This window comes from Pteropus medius, unplaced genomic scaffold (genome assembly GCF_902729225.1).
Source record: "Pteropus medius unplaced genomic scaffold, Ma_sr-lr_union100, whole genome shotgun sequence".
NCBI classification, from domain to species: Eukaryota; Metazoa; Chordata; class Mammalia; order Chiroptera; family Pteropodidae; genus Pteropus; species Pteropus medius.
This window is the reverse complement of record NW_024354875.1, coordinates 40,637,005-40,660,613: the sequence shown is the minus strand read 5'-3', so window position 1 is coordinate 40,660,613 and position 23,609 is coordinate 40,637,005. Positions and strand designations below refer to the sequence as shown.

The window sequence follows — 23,609 nt, the reverse complement described above, 5'->3', positions numbered from 1 at the left end:
AAAAGCATTACAGAAATAATTCTCATCTAAGTTTCTGGAGAAAGCAAAGCTAAAGAAAGTTATCTAAAAGAGCTGGTATATGACAGTGGATAATACGGCAGAGTCAAGCTGTTAACTGAAGAAAGTTTCATGAAGGGACTATACATGAAATTTTAGGCAGAGTTAAGGGACTGGAGAAGAAACCATAGAAACATGTTCAATGAATACATGACAAATTTATGCCTTCCAACTTGCCTTCAGTGACATCACAGTAATTAAGAGTATGTATGAATGTTGTAGTTAGACTGATAAAGGATCCAATATAAGCTTTGCTATTTTCTATGGGTGTGACATTTGGCAATTTTAACCTATCTGCATTTCAATTTTTTCATTTGTAAAATGAGTATCATAACATCTCAAAGGATTGTTGAGACTCATAGATGAGAAAAATTGGATTTTAATTCTTAGTAGAGATATTACATGTTGGCCACAAAAACTATGATTATTTAGAATCAGGCTTTGCTGTATAAAAAATAAATAAATAAAAGAAGCTTAAGTAAAAGTTTCTCTTTTGTACAAAATCCAGATCTAGACAGGCCAGCTTTGGTATGGCAGTTCTGCGTTAAGAAGCCCACACACCTTCCATTTATATGTTCTGCCATCCTTAGTGATTAGCCATGTCTCCGCGGTCCCAGATAGTGGTCATTGCATCCTTGTTTCATGTGGCAGAGTGGACTAAGTTGGTAGGAATTGGCAAAAGGAGAGCAGCAGCAGTCTTTAAGGAAAGTTCTTGAAAGCTTAAATCCTATGGTCACACTAGGCTGCAAGGGAGGCTGGGAAATGCAGTCTTTATTCTCTTTATAGGGGAGAAAGAGTCAATGGATATCAAAGGATGATACTATAATCCTTGTCACAGTCAAGAAGTGTTTCAAATTATCTTTATTATTCTTAAATCCCCATACTGTAATCCTTGTCATAGTCAAGAACTGTTTCAAATTATCTTTATTATCCTTAAGTCCCCAAAGTCACCTTTAGTCTGGCTTTATTTCCCACTGTTCCTTTCATGTATGTAACAAACATTCCTATAGCTTTACTACTATTTCACAATTACTAAAGTTTACCTTCTACCTAGAATGTCATTTTCTACAAGTTTGTGAGTCCAAGACTTACTTCTCAAAGTCCAAATGTAAATTGTTCCAAATGGCTCTTAGAAAGTTCAGGCTGAAACTCCTCTCTCTGTCTTCTCTTATAGCCCTGTATCTCAGGCTGACTTATATTAGACTTCCTTATGCATGTTTCTATTCTCACTGGGATGTGAGTTCAACGAGATCAAAGTCTATATCTTAACAGCTTCATAGCTTCCTCTAGAAAAAAAATACTTGGCACACTTTAAGTATTTGATTTTTTAAAATAGTTTAATGTATTTTAATAGCAAATTTACAGAAACAGGACAGAAAACAGACAACATTAAAAACATGTACTTGCATGTAGGTAAAATCAGTCAGAACAGTATAGAGACTAGATGGAATCTACTATATGATAAAAATGCTACAAACACCATTTACTTGCCATCAATAAGAAATTACTAATTTAAAAAAATCCAAATGCTGGCATTGTCCAGAAAAACTTAATAAGCTTATTTATTATAATTGTTATCACATTGAACTGCTGAAACTTGATTCACTGAAACATTTTGACTTGCATTAATGCTTTATGTCTCCTCATTTATATTAAACATTCACACACAAATAAAAATGGAAAAACTGCCAATACCTGATTTCTGTCCCCTATTTTTCCACTTGCAATCATAAACTTAGATACTTTTTGAACCCCTGGAAAAAATATATCTAATGTTCAGAACTACCAATAACAAAAAGAAATTTTTCATTAGAAAGGATGAAATGTTTCCAATCATAGTGGATTCTTAAGCATGTTTTCCATGTATGCGGTGTGCTAAGTAAATGCCTTTTGGCATAATAGTTACACGCTTGGCATGGATATCACACAGGTTGGTGTCTTCAAAAAGGCCAACCAGATAGGCTTCACTTGACTCCTGCAAAGCACCAATAGCTGCATTCTGGAAGCACAGATCTGTTTTGATGTCTTGAGCAATTTCTCGCACCAGGTGCTGGAAGGAAAGTTTGCGAATCAGTTCAGTGGATTTCTGATAACGTCTAACTTCACATAGTGCTATGGTACTAGGCCTGTAACAATAAGGTTTCTTTACTTCTCCAGTCGAGGGCGCACTCTTGCTAGGGGCTTTTGTAGCCAGTTGCTTCCTCAGTGCTTTACCATGGGTGGAATTGCTGGTAGTTGGCTTTGTATCAGCCATGGTATAGAGACCTCCTTACTTAGTCACCTTCTCCAGCAGGAGCTTGGTGAGGCAGCGCGGCCATGAACACGTTATTTGTTTAATGTATTATATAGAATTGAAAAAATTCTTTAAATCCCTCCACGATTGTTTTTATAATGATCGAATGTTTTATAATACATATATAAAAAGCTGTATGCTGTAGGTTTGTTTCTGAAATCTTATGAGTAGAATTTTATAACTGAATTGTTGTAAACTGTACTTGGAGGGCACGAAATTTAATTCTGTTAGAAATTCCTCTATAAAGCCAAACAAACTCACTCCTCTTCCAATTTAAGTATTTACTGGTTTGGTTTTTCAAATGCTTACTTTCCTTACAGTGGGTACCACTGTAATTGTCTCAATAAAAAAAAATTATTCAAACATAGATATATAAATTTTACTGTATTTAAATTATAACTCAATAAATCTGACTTTTAAAAAGTTGTATATCTGTTCACATTTATCTAGGTATATTGGTCTATACTAGTTGACTTTATAAGTTAATTTTCTAATATTACTATAAACATGAAGCTATGATCTATTTTCTACATCTCTGTGAAGGCTTATAATATATATTCTGGAGGTAAATTTCTTAATGGAAGTGAAGCTATTTGAAAATCTTTAGTACCAAAAAAACTGTGAAGGCTTTGCTCTATATGATAGGGAAATAAGACCTTCAATCATGCTTTTTAAAAATTTAATGTCCTAATCATTTAAAATTTTTTTTTTAATTTAAAAACTGGCCAGAAAAAAAATCCACAACAGGAACAATTTTCATACACACTTTATAGGATGATTCACATGGTATAACATATATTCAAAGACTAAAAAACTGAAAGGAAATATAAAATGACATATTAACTTATAATTGCCTTAAAATCATAAATACATGGCAAAATATGATTATTACTCACATATTATAAGGCACTCACAGTATACTGTATACTACACATATAGGTAAACTTCGAAAGGATTGTTATCTTAAGAACAAAACGCTTTTTGATGCAAAATGTAGAGAAATGCAAAAATCGTGACTACATCTAGACCTTACCTCTTTTACTCATATAGACATATTCTATTCGGTCTAGGGCCAATGTCTAAAAATTCATTATAAAAAAATTAAATAATGAGATTAGTATCCATAGAGTTCTCCCTCTATTGGGTACTCTCTGAGTGAAAAGAAGCTAGAAGTGTTCAAGTTTATATGGAAACATGATGGTGGCTTTTCTTGAGGAGGAATAGTTGTGTTAAAATTATAACATGGTGCTATTTCCTTGTTCTTGCTATGCTTGCAGTCTCCTAAAAGAGCGCATCTTTCTCCTAACATTCAAGTTTTCGGTTTTCTCCTCTGGCTGCCCCAAACCCCTTATGCAGCCTGTCTTTCCCCCAGGTCTCCTCTCACTACCTCAAGCTCCAGCTGCTTGCTTCCTCTGAATTAAAATTTTACTATCAGGTTGGAAAGTAGCTAGATAAATTAAATCCCCCAATGTGTTATTGACTAATAGCTTAAAAGGTGATCTGAGGTGTTTATATTAAAAAGAAAGAAAGAAAGAAAGAAAAAGGAAGGAAGGAAGGAAGGAAGGAAGGAAGGAAGGAATAGGAAGGAAGGAAGGAAGTCTAAATTAAAAGAAAGAAAGAAAGAAAGAAAGAAAGAAAGAAAGAAAGAAAGAAAGAAAGAAAGAGAAAGAAAAGAAAGAAAGAAGAAAGAAAGAAAGAAAGAAAAGAAAGAAAGAAAGAAAGAAAGAAAGAAAGAAAGAAAGAAAAAGAAAGAAAGAAAGAAAGAAAAAGAAAAAGAAAGAACGAAAAGAAAGAATGAACGAACGGACTCTAGGGACAAAGTCTTCATTGAAGGTAATAAAGTTCTATGTATAGAATTTCAAGCACAAGCACTAGGTCAGGTATGATTGACTTCCTGGTGAATTCAGTCCACTTCATTTCTCTTGGGTATTAAAATGATTTCCGTAGGAATAGTACATATACTAGCTTAAAAAAAACGATTTAAAAGCTATGCATCACAATTTCCTTTTCATAAAGTATTTGGATCAATCTGGTGATACCTTATTTACTCTTAGAATGTCTTATTGTACGTGGCAGAACATTTTGTCATTCACTTAAAATTAATAAATATAATAGAGAGTTAACACATAGAAGGAAATTAAACCCCAACATATCAAAAAGGCTTGAATCTTCTTGGCTGGAATTCCTAAGCCCAGTCAATTACACGATTACATAAGTCCTTGATTTGTTCATTTTTGGAACCATTTCCAATATATTTAACCAGAGGGAATAGCCTTGGAGTGTGGCTGGGAAGAAATTGATGCGGAGAAAAAACCATGAGATGGTAAAGTGGTAGGATGTTTCCAAGAAGGGGCAGGATTTAGGGTGGAGGCCACAAAAAATAAAATGGGATTGTTTCTTAATTAATTGAACAAATATTTATTTTTTGCGTCCCATATGCTAGCGCCTCTTTATTTGAGTCTTCTCCGGATGGGTGCTCCTGGTCGACAAATTCCGGATTCTGATTATCTCAGGAACTTGAGTTGCCCTCACTTCCGACCTCCTCTATCAGAAACCGCCTTGAGGCGGGGGAGTAAGGATGGGTTGTGGAGGATGGGAGAGGCGATGCCGGCTACGTAGAGCACAACATCTGCTGTGTTCAGCCGGTAGCGTCTGTCAAGCAGTGGGAGGAAAAATAGCTTGGAGCCACCAGCCCACTCTAAGGCGAAACTCTATTGAAGCCCGCACCCTCCCCCACCCCGCCCCCGGGCATCTGCTGAATTTTTTTAGGGAGGTGGCGCTGAAAAGCAACTTTTGGGGACTTGAAGGAGAGGGGCGTAGGGCGAAGTGCGGTTGAGCGTAGAAACGTGACCCCACTCGATCCGGGCTTAGGACTCCCGAGCCGGGAACAGGCGCAGTGGGCCGGCCGGGCCAGGTCGGGGCCGGTGCTGGGTTCTGAGTGGCGGCCGCAGTAGCGAGGCAGGGAGGGCGAGGGCCCCTCAGGCGCAGTTCTCCGTCCAGCCTCGCGGGGGCGCCGGCGCGGCGGATCAGGTGACCGAGCGCCGGTCCCGGGCTGCGGGAGGCGGCCTCGTTTTCAGCCGCCGGAGACGCCGCCGCCGCCGCCGCCACACCTAGTGGAGGAGCCCGGGAAGGCGGCTCGGTGGGAGCTGGGGCGCAGAGCGCCGGGGGTGGAGACGGAAGGGCGGCGGGCGGAAAGCAGGAGGCTGCCGGGGCGCGGGCTGCTGCGGGGCAAGGGACCCCCCCCAAGCGTTCGCCGCGGCTCGCTCTGTCACCGGCGCGGAATTGGGGCGCAGGGGCCATGGGCGCGCTCCCCTGAGGCGGAGGTCGCGGGCGGGAGGGGAGGAGGCCCGAGAGCGGTTGCTGCGGCCGTGGGCCGGTGACTGGGCGCGAGGAGGCCGGCGGCGGTCCCACCACCACCATCACCACCATGTCGCGCTCCGTGCTGCAGCCCAGTCAGCAGAAGCTGGCGGAGAAGCTCACCATCCTCAACGACCGGGGCGTCGGCATGCTCACCCGTCTCTACAACATCAAGAAGGTGCGCACGGGCCGGCGAGGCCGCGGCGGGGCGGCGGGCGGGCCGGGGAGGGAGGGGCAGCGAGGGAGGCCCGGGGCGGGGGATGGGGGCGACGGGCGGCACCCAGGGCCCAAATCACGGCGTCGCGGTGTCAGTCCCGGCTCGCCCGTATGCGCCGCGGCCTAATGCGGGGGAGTCCCGGGCGCCGTCCCGGTGGCTCGCAGGCCGGCCGGAGGCAATGAGAAGCCATTTCCCGGCTCCCAGCGGCGGGATCCGACCGGGCCCGGCCCGGCCCGGGGGGCGCTGCCCGGTCCCCGGCACCCTAGTCTCCGGAATGGGGTCAACAGGAAAAGGAGGGTGGGCGAGATCGGGACGGGGGTGGAGGTGGGGGAGCCCGAACGTTCCATTACTGAGTTGAATGGTAGGAATCTGGCGGAGATGGTAGCAATTTTTTTCTCAATTTTTTGGTGTTTAAGTGTGGGAATGTGGGAAGGGAATGGCTAATGAAGATGAACTCCTCATCCCCTTCACTTTGCCCCTTAATTTTAGGTTGCTACATAAAAGCCATGGGAGAGCGTGTTGACGATTTGCAATTTCATTTTGGAGGTGGAGAGGAGGGGGAAGTGAGGGTGGAACCAATTTTCTTCTGAAATACTTTTAAGCTGTGAGTCACTGGAACAGGAATAACAACCTCTCCCGTCCCTCTTTACTCCTCCTCATCTTAGTTTTTCCAACCCTGTCTGATAGTACCAAAATCCCATTTCTTAAAGTTCGGTGTCTCTACGAAATAAAAACTATAGATATGTTGCCTTTAATTGCTGGTTCATAGCATATTCTGATAACTTGAGTAGCTATAGCTAATAGGCCCGTTGAAAGTCTTTACATGGCTTCAGTAAATTGAGTAAAAGGAAGGCTAAGTTGGAGTTGAGAAAAATAGATGTAAAGATAGAAGAATGTATGTTAATTTATCTTAGGAGAAAACAATCACAATCTTTTTCCTTTTAAGACAAGAGCAGTAAGTTTTAAAGAATTTGATGAAGAGAAAATTGAAGGGTTTTTTTTTTTTTTGGTGCAATCTAGACCCTTAGAGTTTCACATGTGCATTTGATGTCATAGCTTCATAATTATTTTTGTTGGCTTTTTAATCTATCATGAATATTTCCTTTTAGTTTAATTATAGCAATAGAATTACAATGTTTGTAAATAAGGCTACTGAAGTAAGAATATTTTTTGAATTCCATTTCTTGAGGTTCAAGAATAAAACTGGTTGTTTCAACAATTTGATGCAGACACTGTAATTCTAAAAGAGAATATTGTCCTGGCTTAATCGTGATAAATTTTGTATGAGGATAGCTATGTTCTGGTTGCTCATCTGGATGCAAGCACTGATTGACTCTAAATCCAGTGCAGTCTGCAGTTAACTGTAAGATGCCTATTCAGTTGTTACAGTTTATGTGGCGGGGGCTCTGTCATTACAAAGAAGCGGTCTGCATTTACCTAAGAGCCTTGGTTATAAATTTATGTAGGTTGGAGTAATTTAATTTAGATAGTATTACTTGTAAATTGTATTGACCTGAACTTTTTTGTCAGATTATACTCTTTAACAGACTTGGAAATTGGTTCCTATGTGAACTTCATCCAAAAAGCAAGTCTAACATTACTAAAAGTTACTAGACCTGTGGTATTGTGGTTAAAGGAAATGGTTATGATGGTTTCCAGAAGAGGAAGTGAGAGTAACATCAAAAGTGATTTGGGTATATGGGCAAAATACCTTTTTTTAAGCATTCATAAACATTTTTATGGTATAAATACAATCAAACTTTATAAATTACACCTTCATAAATTAGATTAAACTAAATTCTAAGCATCTGAATTCTTATAATTCCAGTTCACTGCTTTTTCTCAAAAGCATATTTTTTCACTTCCTGTTTTGAGAAACTTCAGGCTCTCATTATTGAACTAGTAAAATTTAAAATGGGTTGAATATAATCATTATATCCAAGTATCATATTTTGTTATTGAAATGTTATATTTTAGCATTTAACTCGTATTTATAATTTGTTAAATATTTTGTCTACTTTGCCTGATTGTGAGTTCCCTCTGGGCAGGGACAGTGTTACTCATTTTTGAATTACTAGTACTTTGGGCCTTACCTGATCCATGAGGCCTTCAGTTAGGCCTTATTGAAATGGATGAGTACAATATATACATTGTAAAGTATATATATTTAGCATATATATAAATGTGTGTATATAGATATATGTATATAAAATCTTGCTCTAGTTTTAATAATAATAGCTTTGGATTTGCTCTTCTTGTGTAAACTTGCATACAAATACAGATAAGTTTTTAATTCTTCCTCTTATGTAGAGGTGTCTGTAAGACTGGCATATCTTCAGGCTGGCTAGAGATTGAAACATTTGTTGAAAAATCTTGCCAAAAAAATGAGTAAGATCTGTTAACCATGTGTTTATAAGGTTTATGCTGTCTGCATTTTTATGACAGTATAAACCACATAATCTTTTCAATCTCAGTCTCTTATAGTCCTCAAAAAAAAACTTCCACTGTATATGATACATGTCTGCCAATCAGTTATCACATTTTTATTAATGCATGTGTGCATTAGATTATGTATCAGATCTGATTGCTCTGTTTCAATTAAGAGTCTGCAATAGAAATATTTTAGTGAGCATACACAATGAAAAATACTTAAGTGACCTAAGTAAAATAACTTAGTAAGATACTATAATCAAGAATAATGTTTTAATGCTTATTAGAGGGAATGTAACATGGTTAATGAACAATGTTTTGCTTTTTTTTAAAAAAAATATTCATTAGTTGAAGAAATTTTGAGATCTTGCTATGTACAGTTTATGGAAATTTTAAGGAACTTGTCTAATCAGGGATGTAAGAACACATAAAGGAGGATTTTAGTGAAAAGATGTGAAAAGTGGTAGCAAGTTTTACATTTAAATTTGTTTCTTAATTTCTTTAAATATAAAATATAAAGTTTTCTATTTTATTTAAAATGTGTCTTCCTTTTCCCAGACCTGATAATACCACTCACTTATGCAGTGATTTTTAACATTTTTCAGGTTCCTTTTATATTTGTTACTGTGGCATGGCAGACAGTGCGTGGTGGTAGTGGTAAAGAGTTCTGGGCCAGAAGTTAGACCTGTATTCCAATTTTCAGTTTGTTACTGAGTGTTCTGAAATATTGAGTAGGTGTCTTGACTTCCCTGGGCTTCATTTCTACTCATTTGTAAAATGGGGAAAAAGTAACTAACTGTAAAAGGAACATTTAAGTCTATTCCAGCTCTGATTATGTTATCTTTACAAGTTCATTGTGAAGAAGTAGGGAAGAAGTTAAGGTCCGTTTTAAACAGTAACTAGCTCAGTTTGGTTTTCTGTAATATAAGGATGGCAATGCTCTACCTGCTTCACAAGATTGTTTGTGAAAATAAAATAAGGCAAAAATAGTTTAAAACTGCGAATGTAAGATAGTATTTATTTAGGAGTTTCACCTACTGTTTGGGGCAACGTGTTTTTCTGAAATTTTATTAATGTTTAGCAAACACATTCCCAAATCCCAAAAGAAAACATTTTTCTGAGTTTGAAATTATTTTTTTGTTGTTTACTCTTGTTTTTTTTTTCTGCCTCCTTTCTTACACCATCACCAATATGGACTTGATAAATAACTCTGTACCAAAGAGGTCTCATTAATACTGGCATATTTTTCCTTTTGTCAAATTATTGCTTCAACTCTAAAGGACAGAAAAGACCCACTTAAACTTTTTTTAAATGGAATGTTTTTGCAGATTTCAACACACTTTTTTTTTTTTTTTGATTAGAGGAATATTTTCCTCCACAGCCCCTTTCCCCATAATTTTAGATAAATCTACTTTATGAGGAAAAAATTAATAACTGTGTAAAATTGAAAGTCCTTAGCTGGTATCTGCTTATCTAATGGAGGGGGAAAAAAGAGATGTTATGTGAAGGGTGCAGTGCAAGGGAAAGGGAGGGGAACCGGCATTACTCCTCCCTTTCACTGTTGTTTCTCTTCATTTAAGGCGTTATTTTTTCTCTTGCTTAATCAGGAGCAGAAGCATGTTCTAAAGATGGGATTGTGGCATTTTCTAGGCTAATAAGTTGTTAGCGTAAGATTTTTTTCTCTCCCAGTGGGGTTTCATTATTGAGAGACTTAAACATGTTAAGAATAAAACATTCTCTCCATGAATCTGAATTTAAAATATAGTATTTACTTAAACAACCAATTCTATTATGTCTGTTTGTAACTTTATTTTTCAAGGAAGCTGCTTGTGAAAATGAGGATTTGATAATTCTCATTCTGCTGGATGGTAGGCTAAGGTTATGAAGATCACTGAAAAATACTTAGGAAGAAATTATTTTTTGAAGTGGCAATGATTATGCATCTTGTTTTCCTTTGTGGAATTGTTAAATAACTTAAATATTAATTTTTAAAAATTAGTTACAAAAGGAATACATATTTATTGTTAAACATAACAAATGTGTGACTTTAAAAATTCTCTACTTGCCCATCTCCCACTTTTAAAAAATAAGCCATATATACTTACACCCTTTTCTGTACAAATGCTAGCATATGTGCATGCATATTTTATTATGATTAAGTTCTCTGCAAAAATAGATTGAAGAAACAGCATGGTGCAGTTTACATGTAAATGAAATTGGGGTACTAATCTATTGCTTGTATACTTATATTTTAACAAAATTAAAGTACTGGACAAATGTAGCTAGCTGCATCCAATATGTTAAAAACGAGGCCCAGATGAAAAAGTTTGTTAGTGTTAAAAGTTCTGTCCTTACTGGTTAACATGATTGAAAATCTAATTCATATTCTTGTTTGATGATTTACTAGCAATGTTAATATTAAGTAAAATTCCAACAATTTTGAGTCAGGTGTGGTAGATGTATATTTTATATTTTACTAGAATTAAATAGTTTCATCTCTTCGTTGCCCAGTAAAAATGTATAATAAAAGTAATCCCAGCTGCCATTTATTGAGACCTTAGTATGTACTGAGTCTCTTTTCTTTGTCCTTATATCTGTGATGTAGATACCTATGTTATAGGTAAAGCAATTGAATTTTGTAGAGGTTAGATATTTTGCCTAATTCTTACTCTAGAAAAATAAAAAAGTTTAGATTGCCACCTTTCTTTGTTAATACCTTAGTCTGGGCTCTTAATTTAATTATTTTTGCCATTAGATTTATAATCAGTGAAATTTTTGTGTCAGATAGTTTGATTTTGGACCCACAATAACCTTAAAGAAATATGCAATTATATTGAAGAAGTACCTTTACTCTTTATGGTAGGCTGCTTTTGTATGAACTTTGTATGGATTTATATGAAAAGACCATAAAGACCATACTATCAGGATACTAGAATGATTATTAATGGAGACTTCCGCTTAGCATTGTGATGTATTAAAATAAGAAATAGTTCAGACTTAGGAATTTTAAAATTCAATTTATTTAGAAAATTTCGAGGAAATATATTTTCTATTTGCTTTTCATGTTTATAAACTTTTCTTTTGTTATTCCTAAAATTTAGTCCCCAACATAGTAAAATATAAAAACTGAAAGGACTAATCATGCAAGTGATACTGAAGAAAATAAACAGGAAATTTTTCTTAAATTGTGGAATGAATACGTATAAAGCAGAAAGGAAGAGGTATAACAAAGAATGAGATAACATTTATCTTAATTTTAAGGGCACATGCAATTATTTCCTCTCTGGAGATATTTTGTTTTTAATTTTGAAATTTCAGATATGCTTTTTTCATTTTACATTTTGATTTCCAAAGTAAAAGAGTAATATTTTCACGTAACCCCTGTAACATCATGAAATATAAGATATGCGGTTAAGAAACACGTCCAGTAATTTCATTTCTTTCTGTCTTGGACTTTGCAAAATTAATAGTTCTCTCTTCTAGTCCCAGGATGTGTTTTTTTTGGTCGTTGACTGTTTTTAATACTGCCTTTATTAGTAGATGTAGTAAAACCTTCTTAATTTTGATCCTATTAGGAATTTGCAATACTTTAATTAGACTTTGGTAAGTTGTTTACTTAATTTGACAGTGATGAGAACATCTAAACATTTTTCAAATAATATCGCACCGAAATCTTAAATAAGTTAACAAATTTCATAAGGTCTTGAATTGTTAGTTTTAAGTAGGGTATGCATGTGCCAGTTTCAAAGAAAGCACTTATTTTAACTAAAAGCCTGTAATGGAAAATAATTTCTTATTGCATAGTAGATTGTTGTATGCTTTTAACAATAATAACTGTATCTTTAAAACTATGTTATAAGTCATATGAGCTATTCTTTCAGCTAGTTCCAAAAAGTGAGGTTTCCTTTTTGTTCATTCATTCTTCATTTATTGACTGTCTTCCTAGATATTGGGGAAACAATTAAGATGTAGTGTCTGATGCCAAGAAATCTCTATCTTAGTAGGTGAGAGTGATATATAGATGTTTATACAGCATGTAAGCTGGTTATGGGAGTCTTGAGAAGGGAGTTAAAGATTCCATTGTTGGGGTAAATGGGAGGAAAAGATAGTTATATAGAAGCTTCAGCCAGGCAATGACAAAGATTCATTATTTAAGATTCTGGAACCTTTGTTCAGTAGCATATTTAAAAATACAAAATATATAAAGTTATAAAATACCCTAGTAATGTCCTCCTTGCTGGCATAAAGCCTCTAAACATCTATATCATTTTTCCATACTTGTCGTATATTCTGTGGGTTGAGAATGGTAGATTCTAGATGAAGTGCTATACTTTTTTTTTTTTCCTTACTTTGGACAAGTTATTTAATCTTTCTGGGTTGCAGTTTATTAATAAATTGAAGAGACCAGTGGTTCTTAGCTAGGGATACACAATATAATAAATTTGGAAGGTTTTTTAAAATACATACATCTCATCTAGATCTTGACCCAAACCTACTGAATAAGAAAAAGCACCTGAAGTGGTTCTGATGCCATGAACCATTGAAATATGTAAAATGTAAATTCTTAATACCTCTGATTTCTTTCTCCGAAAATTGTTTTACTGGAGCGATTTAGTTTTATCTTCTGGGGTATAACTGAATATGGAGTATAAGCTGCACAATAGGCTCTCTTACTAGTAAAACCATCTGCAGGGTGCTTATTTGTTCTCATTTATGCTTCAAGTTATATATTTTTTTGTTTTTTAAGCCATGTTAGTTGTTTGATTCTAATCTTTGCAATCTTCGATAGCCCACAATTGTGGAATACTCTTTAATTAACCTTATAAGAATTGAGTTAATTCACATAAAGTGCTAGTATAGTGCCTGGCACAAGAGTAAGAAGTGAATAAATGTTGGCTAATGTTACTAGTTCTGTTTCTGGGGCTTGAAACAGAGGACACTTAAAAAAAAGTTCATTTTTTTCCCTATTAAATGTAGCTCAAGACCACCTTTAGGAAACATTTCTTTACTATTCCTTTTTACTACTTGATGTTACAGTTTGATAGCTACTTACTGCTAATACAAAATAACTATTTGTATTTCAGAAGTGTGTTTCTTCAGTAGTCCTTTAAAGAGCGACTTCTTTAAAACAGTAAAAATATGACCACATAAAACACTGTTAAAATACTATAACAGAAAACCTTCATTTTATAAGCTAAGATGTTTCTTTATATTGGAAACTGAAAAATGTTTAAGGGCAACAGTGACAAGAGACATTTTCTTGTGAAATAGATAGTAATTAGTAACTTTTAATGAATTTTGAAATACATAGTCGGTTAGAATGTTTCTTAAGTTCATGATTTTTCCCAGAACTTGTGCTTAAAAAACAATAACCCTGATTTATATAAATTTAAATCTGCTATTGGCTCTAATTAAGAGGTTTATTTATTTATTTTTATTATTATTATTTTTATACTTACAGCACCTGGTCTTCCCTAGGTAGTCTCCCATCCAAGTACTAACCAGGCCCGACCCTGTAAGAGGTGTTTATTGATAAAATTACATTAATTCTAAAGCATTACCAATAATTTTAGTATGCTTTCGTATCAGGCCTCTAATAACAGTGGATTACTACTGTTTTTGACTCTTTTTCACTTATCCAAGCTCAAGGAGAAGCTCAAAGCAGATTGGTTGGCCAAAACATAGGTGATACACATGAGAAAAAAAATTAACCACTAATACTACAATTTGAGGCTTCTTTTACTCTTGATAGATTTTCCAAATATATTGAAAATTTTCACAATGTATTATTTTCATTATTTTTAAAATTAGGAAATAATGATAGGTAAGTTGTTTTTACAGTCCATGATCTTAGATGATCATTCTTCCTCCAGGCATTAATTTGTTGAAGACTCATGGAGAATCATGGTCCTTTTATGCCTTCAGTTTTGCAAAGCCTGCTTTAAAAACTGTGCTGTTTCTCATTAATTGAATAAAAATGAAATTCTTTTTTCTAGCATAAATTGGTCACATTTTGTGTGTTTCTTCTCTTCCCTAACATAATTCAGATGGGGTTGGTTTCATGTACTCTCACAAATAGTATTCTTACTCTAATCCCTGGGATTTTGTTTTATGTTTTTCTTTTTCAATTAAGACACTGTTTTTAAAAGTATTTTATTCTACATAAAAATGTTTCGTTCTGCAAAATACCTGTTTTGGCAAAGGAATATATTTTTTTTGCTGAATGAACTTTTCAGATTTTATCCTTGATTATAATTACCCCACAAAGTTTTGAACAGCTGAAGTATTAAAAGAATAGAGCATGTTTTTGTACCCTTTTTGGGGGGGACATATAGTTTTAGTGCTTTGGAATCTTTGGGTACTCGTAGTTAGTAGTTATAAAACTTTGAGCAAGTCAGTTTCTCTGAAGCTCTTTTCCTCTGGTGAGTGATAGGTGTTTTGTACACAGCAGGTGCCCAGTAAATGTTTCTTTTACTCCCAACTCTTGTGTCTTTATTATTTTTTTCTTAATTGTTGCTTTATTTCTTTGAACTGATAGAGGATTATTTCTATCCATATTTGATTTTTTTTTTTTTTTTATGTACTGGGTAAGTAAGTTCTTGAAAAAAATATGTAACATTTACCATGTAACGTTAAGCTGTGGCTTCTAATCTATGTTGTGACAACCTGGAGAAAGGACTTGGGAAGGGGTTTTGGTAGTAGATTGGCAGAAAGATTTGTTTTAAAGTCATACTTTAAAATTTTATAAGGTATGGTCTTGAGGCTTTTAGTCAAAGACATTTATTTTGTGGCCTGAATAAAATATTATTTGGTTTTCTGTAACATCTTTGTTCTTTATTTTTGGTAGTAATGTTCTATTTGTGTTTCATGAAAAATAGAAGTGGGAGATATTGCATTGACAGTACTGGCCTAGATTGGTTAAATGCAAATCTTATTTTGATAATTGGGAACTCACTATAGATATCCATGTATTATGAAAGTTTTATTTTAAAAATAGAAGATAGTTATTTAGAACTTATTTATTAAGTATTTATGTGCCAGGCACTGGAATAAACACTTAATGTGTATTTTCTCTTAAAAATCTGAACAATCTATCTGATTAAGTAGGTAGTAGTAGTAGTATTTTCAGTTTATTGATTAGAGAACTGAGGCTCAGAAGTTAGGCAACCTACTTTAAGCCATAGGGATTGTGATCTACTTGAATCAGAGACAGAGTTCTTAATTATCATATTTAAGTATTTCCTTTAATACTAGTATAATTTTATCTCACATTAAACAGTCCTTATTGAATTTAAAGATAATTAGAATATTGAATTTAAAGATAATTAGAATATTGAAAATAAAGTTTGAATTTAAAGATAATTAGAATATTGAATTTATTGAATTTAAAGATAATTAGAATATTGAAAATAAAGTTTCAGTTCTGAGAACTGGAAATTTAAATATATAAATATTTAAATTTGTCTTAGATTTTCTAGAATTTTAAATTATGGTATTTTATGCATTATGAAATGCTGAGTCAAGATAAAGTAAATACAAGGTTTGGAGTGGTGTTTTTTTTTTAAATTTTGTGGTTTAGGTATAGTTTTTGTTTTTGTTTTTCCGGTGAAATAGCCCTGTAGCCAGTTATATGGAAAAAAAAAAAAAAGAAACTATTTTTTTGGTTGGGCTATAAGATTCAGGGATTTAGATGCAATTTTGCCCAGTATTCACCTTTCTTTTTTTGGAGAGGCGAGGTGGGATGGATAGGAGTACTCCAGTTTTATTTAATTGAATTTGTAATTTATTAAACCTTTTGATTCTGTCTTTGTGGTAAGCCTTTCTGAAACATACTCTATTAGTCTAGAATATTGATAACTAAAAATGCTAATATATATCTTTTTTAAAATGTACTTCACAGGGTGATACTTTTAAGAGTAAAGGATTAATTTTGTGTGATATAGTTGTAGTAGGATGAGCTAGGCTTTCAAGTATACCAGCTGCAGGCTGTGTTCTTAAATATAGGTTATCATATGATTTCATTATCCTCAGTGTCCTCAAAATAAAATTTCTTGATTTAAGGTGAAGTAGAATAATCTTGTAAACTGAGACATCTAGTTAGTTGAATTTTGCTATACTGCTTTAATATAGCAGGAAATCCTTCTTCGCTGAATTATTTTGTATGGCCCTTTGCCAGGATGTGTTTATCTAGATGTTAGCTTTTGGTCAAGTCATTGGTTTTTTCTTATACTTTTTCTTTATTGCCTGTTTCCCATACACGTGTCTCTGTTGGCATTAAATAAATAAAGTAGGTTCATTTCAGAAAAACATAAAATGGGACCTAATACTTCAATATAGTGTCTATGATCCGTACGTACATTTTTATTAGTATTTTTTGAGTGCTCATGGTATGCCAAATACTCTTGTAAATTCTGCACACATGCATGCACATGCACATGTACACTAATGTAATGGGCCTAAAAACTTTTTAGGGTAGATTGTAATTATTATTAGCTATTTAACAGGTGAAGGAACTGAGGCCCAGAAAAGTAAAATCAACTTACTGTGGTTACACAGATAGGAAGTGATTAAGCCAGGATTTGAAAATGGACAGCCTGTCTTAGAATTCATGTTCTTTATTAGGCTGAACTCTCTCTATAGTTACAACAAATTTGGTGTGTTTAGATTTAGGGTAAATGAAGGAAATATATGATTGGGAGGGGGAATGGTAGTCATTATTGCTAGTTCTCTATACTATGGTAAAAAGTATTCTGTGGTTACTCATATGAGGCTTTTACTTGGGTAATTATAATTATTATATCTATTAACAACAGCTAACATTTTTAGAGCACTTATATACCTGGTCTTTTGTTGAATACTATACATTGTTTATCTATTTCCCTTCTAATCCTCATAATGACCCTATGAGGTAAGTACAGATTTCCCCATTTACACATGTGGAAGCTGAGACTAGGAGATGTTATGTAATGTATTAAAGGTCTCATGGCTAGTAGGTGGTGAAGATTGAAACTGTTTTACTCCAGAGTCTGTGTTCTTAACCTTTATGGCATACTGCCTCCCAATGTAGTATGTTTAGATATGGCTCAACTGAGCAGTACGGAAAAAGGTAAATCAGTTTCAAAGAAAGGAGATTATATAACTATTTTTCCATTGAAATGAAATTTCATTCTTTTTTCAGTGTAAGAAGAAAGAGCTGCTTATACCTTTTTTTCTAGTTACTTGAATAAATTCTTACACAGTAAAATTTGTGATAATGGGAAATGGGTATGGTAGTCTATCATATTTTTATTATTTGAGAATCACTAATAGGGTTAGAATGGAGAGCTGAATTTTTAAATAATTAGAGTGTGAAAGATGTGTTAAAAAACTGAACATAATTTGGAATCACTTTAGGCTTCTGCACTACCTCAGGTGTGTTTATGAAAGTGGATTTTCATTATATCATTCATGTAAGGAAATACAAGTCTGTAGCTATTGGGACAAATTCTTAGGTAGTTCTTAGTTATTCTTATAGTATAATATTTTTAGAGAAGTGGATTAACTGGAAGTTTAATTTATAAGAAATAATGTATTAAACTGATAGTCTATTCTGAGGAAAAGTCAGATATACTTTAATATTTGCGATGTTGAAATGGAATTTATATAGTAGCCACGTGGCAGTCTGGTTAAAGATTATGAAGTTTTAAATATCTTAAAGTTAATTTTGTTGTATTTAATTACATGTGAGAATTAACAGAATTCTTACTGCATTCCTATTTCCATTTGGAAAATATAGAAATGTTTACATTGATTTTTTATACTTTGGCTTGGAAGGAAGTTAGCTAATATTTGAAAAATAGTCTGAATCCAAGCTGATGTACAAGTCATCCAATAACGACTTATTCTTATTCTTGGCTACCGTTTCTTTTTAAGGTATGTAAAATTTCACTGATGGTTTTGCTCCTATTTTTATAGTTGCATGTAGTCTTTATTTTTCCTTCTGGTATTATTTTAAGTTGATTTAGAAAGAGCACCAAGAAACTGACATAGTTTTACACTTACACAGTAGTATTTAAATATATATAGATAGTATAAACTATAAATTTATTGTATACTACAACTTGCTACTTAGAATACCTTTTAAATTGTAGCACCATATAGTTCTAACCTTGTTTTGTTATTCATAGTCTGCAGTGCATAAGTTCTCTACTGAAACGTTATGTCATAGTTGGACAATCATTGTTTACACGTAATTTTCTCTCTTTTTATTACAATGCTTCCCCAGCAAGGACAAGTTTGGAAGGTTTGCAAAAAGCTTTTCACCTTCCCTCTGCCCGCTTGCCCGCTTTCAGATCAGTTTCATGTTTCATAACTTCTCTTTCTGTAATCCACAACATAGCCATAGTAAACAATGAAAAAACATTAAATTACAATACTGTATTTCCTCACACATAGTAGAGAGATATAAATTTTCAAAGGACACATCCTTTTTAAATAAAATAAAAAGTTAAATAGGACTGTTATAGTTTTAGTAATTCCCTAAGAAATAATATCTGAATAGCAAGTAGTTAATTAAATGTCACACAATGAAACAGAAGTATTGAAGATTATATTTCGTATTGCTAATAATTCAGATAAAAAGTTCTTTCTAATAGTACCTTACATTTATGTAATGGAAACACTTTACTGCAGAGAATGCTGTACTGCTGACGTGGTCAAAATGTAAACATTTCCATTTATTCTGTGCTTATGAGATAAAGAACAGATGTAGAGTCATTGTTTGAAGTGCTGCTGATATGACGGAAAACACTGTTGTAACTCAGATGTTCAGAGGAACAGGCAACACACGTTAGTACTATAAAGACAATTTTAGTAGCTTCCAGTTCTTTTGAACTAGGGCTCTTGTATTAAAATGCTTAAAGTGAATAAGGAAAACATTTTGGAAAAGACATTTAAACATAAGCTTTTATTTTATAACACTTAGAAACACTTCTTGCACTTTACTGAATATTTAATTTTGTAATATTTTTATTAGCTTCAAATGAATACAATTCTACCTCAAACCAAGAATTTTTTTTCTTTTCTTTTTTTTTTAGGTTTGAGCTTTTTTCTTCACTGCTGTTCTGCGCTAACTGCTTTGAAACTTTCCATGCATTTTTTTCAGTAGAAGAACATCTCTGTACTGTCTCTCATTGCATATTTCAGCTGTGACAATCCCTGCACTTTGCCTATTCATTTTATCACCTGCTCACCAAAAACAATAAATATCTCTCTAAATTCTGATTACAGATTTGCTCTTCTTGGTTTAAGAAGAAGAATGCATTTCACTTTTTCTTTATTACTGTTGTTTTATAGGCATGTGGAGACCCTAAGGCAAAACCATCCTACCTTATTGACAAAAACCTGGAATCTGCTGTGAAATTCATAGTCAGAAAGTTCCCTGCTGTAGAAACCCGCAACAACAATGTAAGTCATCTAAATTTTTGTATTACTTGATGTTAGTCATCTGTAGGGAAAAGTAATGGTCAGTAAAATGCTTGAAAGTAGCTCTTATTTATCTAATTTTTTATTTTTTGATATGCAAATTATATACATTGATTAAAGGCTTTTAGAGACAGTGTTCTTATCTCTGAAACTGGAAAAAATGAGCTATATTACCATTTTATTACACACAACATAAGATATTATTTCTTATACACCTCTTTTCTTTCAAGTTGCAACAGAGAGTAAGGTAATAGATATGTACATATTCCAAATGTTTGCATGACTAATTGGGGAGTTTTTTCATATAGTCATAAACTTAACTATTTTGAAGTTAATGTCTTCATAGAGCTTATATTGTTTTTAGTGATTAGGTTAAGTTTAAAAATATATTTGTTTAGTATTTTTATAATGGAGAAAACATTTCTGAAGATTAGGTAATATAACTATATGATAGTTTTGAGATCTTTATTATCCCATATTTTCTCAGATGGGAAATTTTTTTTAGTATATTGAAATAATAGCCTTTCAGAGTCTTCCTGATATGTTTACTTATCTTTTGGTAGTGCTTTATAATAATTACTATGAATAACTAACTAATTTTGCAAAATAAAGTTATTTTTTACCTTACCTTGGCTTTTTCATATAAATTTTATTGGCTTGGAAACTTTTCTGCATGTCTTCCTCTTTTATTTTTTTCTTTGATAGTCTCATTATAATCCTTGCTATCTTTTTTCTTTATGTACTAACTTAGTCTAAAAATTTCCTAAGTGAAGGTTAATAAAGGCCTCTCTTCGTTTTCATAGAAGATTATGTTTTATAATTAGTATATTAAGGTATCTCAGTTCCTAATTACAGATGTATGATTCAGAGCACACACTTTTTGAGAACATTGTCATTTGTATGAAGAACTCTTTTAGTTATAGACATAATTAGGTAACTTACCTGAGAGATTATATACTCAGTCTGAATGAGAAATGTTATAATGAAAATCTCTTTTACATTTAATTTCATGTAGCACACCTTTCATGGCTCGTAAAATCTGATATAAGCTCTTTCGAGAACTTTTTAACAGTAATTTGTGTGTTGTGTGTGTAAATTTCTGTGAGAGAGTAAGCATAGTTCTTGAATAGGTCTTTTCTTAGAAAATTAGCCATCAATTAAGTATATAATCACTTTCATAACAGCAAAACTTTTGTTAAAGAGTAAATTAGGAATTTTGGCTGTTCTTGGTTTGCTTAGCAAATTGTTCATTATAATGCTGTTTTTTCCCCAGTAGTTTTACTTCCTTTCTCAAGTTTTGCTGTACAAAATTGATTTTTTAAATAATAGCTTGAGTGAGATGTTCACATATCACACAGTTCACCCATTTAAAGTATACAATTTGGTAGTTTTTAGTATATCCACAGAGTTATGTATCTAATACTACACTCAGTTTTAAGACATTTTCATCATCCCAGAAAGAAACCTTGGACCTATTAGCCAGCCACTCCTGCCAATTCCCCGGCCTATTCTGGAGCTTTTGTGTAAATAGAATCCTATAACGTGTCTTTTGTGACTGGCTTGCTTTCTCTTAGCGTAAGGTTTTCAAGGTTTATCCAAGTTGTAGCATGTATCAGAACTTCATTTTGGTTTTTTCTGCCAAAAAATATTTCATTGTGTGGAAATATATTTTATTTACCATTCATCAGCTGATGGATGTTTGAGTTGTTCGTACTTTTTCAACTATTATGAATAATGCTTTTGTGTGAAAGTTGTGTAAACATATGTTTTCATTTTTTGTTGGATAGTATACCTGGGGCTTGAATTGCTAGGTCATGTGATGATTCTGTGTTTAACCTATAAAATCAGTTGTACAATGTTACTGAATATTGTGACTACTTGTACATCTATTCTGTGTAATGAATACTATTCTATTTTTTTATCTGCTGAAGTACTATGTACTGGGTGTTTGTGATTTCAGTTTTGATATATGGTTAACCAATGTCACCATAATAATTTTTTTTGAAATGTGCCTGACAATATTCTTGTAAAAAGTTCCTAGCCGGCTTGAGTTGGGAAATGAGAAATGAGGAGTTCAGTTTTATTATTAAATTCCACAGAAGTAGTTAATGGAGGTTCAAGGACTGGGACTGACAGGAATATCTGAGATTGATAGGAGCTTGGAGATTTGGCTATTGTTGCGCTGAAGAAATGGTATTGATATCATAGAAGGTTTTTTTCCCTCCTTATTCCTGGTCTTTGGGTCACTGTATAAATATATGCCACAGAGCATGCTTACTTTATCTCATGGATCAAGGAGAATTCCTGGTTAGCACTATTTCTGTTTTTATTCATGTCATACAAGAACCACTTGTCTCCAGTTTCAGAAAAGACATTGATAAAGAGATTGTTTCAGTGAAAAATTCAGTAAATTTTTTTTTAAGTTTCTAAAATAGATCTTTACAAAAGACTAATCTTATTTTGCAGCCAAAAAATTGTTAATTTTTGATTGTTTCTCTGGGAACTGCTCCCGCTTTCATACTTTTAAATCCTATTAGAAGCTGTGAGTACGTAGGTATCTGGTGTACAACAAAGGAGGGCACTCTACTGACAGCTGAATTGGTCCCTATCATGGCTTCAACAGTGATGATGTTCAAATTAATGGGAAAATGATATAAATGACTGTCGAATATGTATCGAATCAGATCTTAACTCCCTAAGAATGAAGACATTGTTAGTGAGTAGAGTGCCACAGGAGTAATATAAGGATTCTGGACTGAGATACAGGCCGTTATTGAATTAAGTTTTCAAACTTATAGGGATATTTTGTTATAGATATTATCTTCTGTCTCAGTGAACACAGTATTATAGGATACTATGTAATAAATTGTGTTTTTTATTTAAGTAGCTTACAAGGTCACTCAAGGAAAGACAAAGTAAAGCAACTTTAATTGGAAATAGAGTTGTTTCACAGACATAGTGTTAGAGTCTGTTTTTAAACACCATTTTATCACTAGTGCTTGGCACATAAGAGACACTAAATAAATTTGTGATGAGTGACTGAACCTACTTGATATGCTTTAACTTAGCTAGCTTTCATTTATGCAAACATTGTCTTAGATCTTTGTCACGATCCAAACTTATCACCTTTTTTAAACTTCATTATGTTTTTAGGTAAAAAATAACTGTACTTTGTAGTACAGCTACACAAATTCATCTCTGCTTTTTACTAAAAGTAACCTGAAAAAACGAGTAAGAGTTTCAGATTCTTAAAAACAAATGTGTTTTGGGGGTGGGCTGTTGATATTGGGGATGGTTGTAGGGAGGCCTTTGACGCATGCACTGTAATTTAGTTAGGAATTATAAAGAAAGGGTAAGGTAGCTAACTTTTTCAGAGTTAGTCTCTAAGAGGGCCTTCTTTGTCTCGTCATGGCTTCCATTATGATGATGGTATACTCATTAAGAGAGTGATTTTGGAGTTGATAAACCAGAATTTGAGTTCTGGTCTTTCCATTTATTAGCTGATGATTTTGGGCAAAATCCTCATCTTCTGTGGCAAAGAATTAATAGACGTTGTCTAAAGTTGGTAAACAAATATATAAAAGAATAAGCATATTCCTTATAGTTCTAGAGGTAAACTCTGTAAGTTTTCTGTATTACATCTCTGACTTTTCTTCTTGTTGCCCTTTAAATATGGGTATTTCTAAATGACCTTCTTCCCACCCACCCTTCCCAACAATATATATGTATGAAAACATTTACTCCCATGGCTTCAACTAGGTAATATACTATCTTCTGTGTTCTAGATCTGAA

General features: G+C 34.1%; 2 protein-coding genes across 2 annotated transcripts in view; one reads left to right on the top strand and one right to left on the bottom strand.

The window, feature by feature from the left end:
* Window positions 1–1,545: 1,545 nt before the first annotated feature.
* On the bottom strand, window positions 1,546–3,912 carry LOC120596992 (histone H3.3A-like). The gene has a single exon (XM_039855589.1). It carries the CDS (start codon window positions 2,309–2,311, stop codon window positions 1,904–1,906), a length of 408 nt encoding a protein of 135 aa, XP_039711523.1. The 5' UTR covers window positions 2,312–3,912; the 3' UTR covers window positions 1,546–1,903.
* Window positions 3,913–5,450: 1,538 nt separating this feature from the next.
* NCKAP1 (NCK associated protein 1) overlaps window positions 5,451–23,609 on the top strand; it is an 87,892-nt gene continuing 69,733 nt past the window's right edge. The window contains exons 1-2 of the mRNA XM_039855759.1: window positions 5,451–5,885; window positions 19,689–19,799. Coding sequence (XP_039711693.1) covers window positions 5,778–5,885; window positions 19,689–19,799 — 219 coding nt within the window. The 5' untranslated portion in view covers window positions 5,451–5,777. The remainder of the gene's footprint in view (window positions 5,886–19,688; window positions 19,800–23,609) is intronic.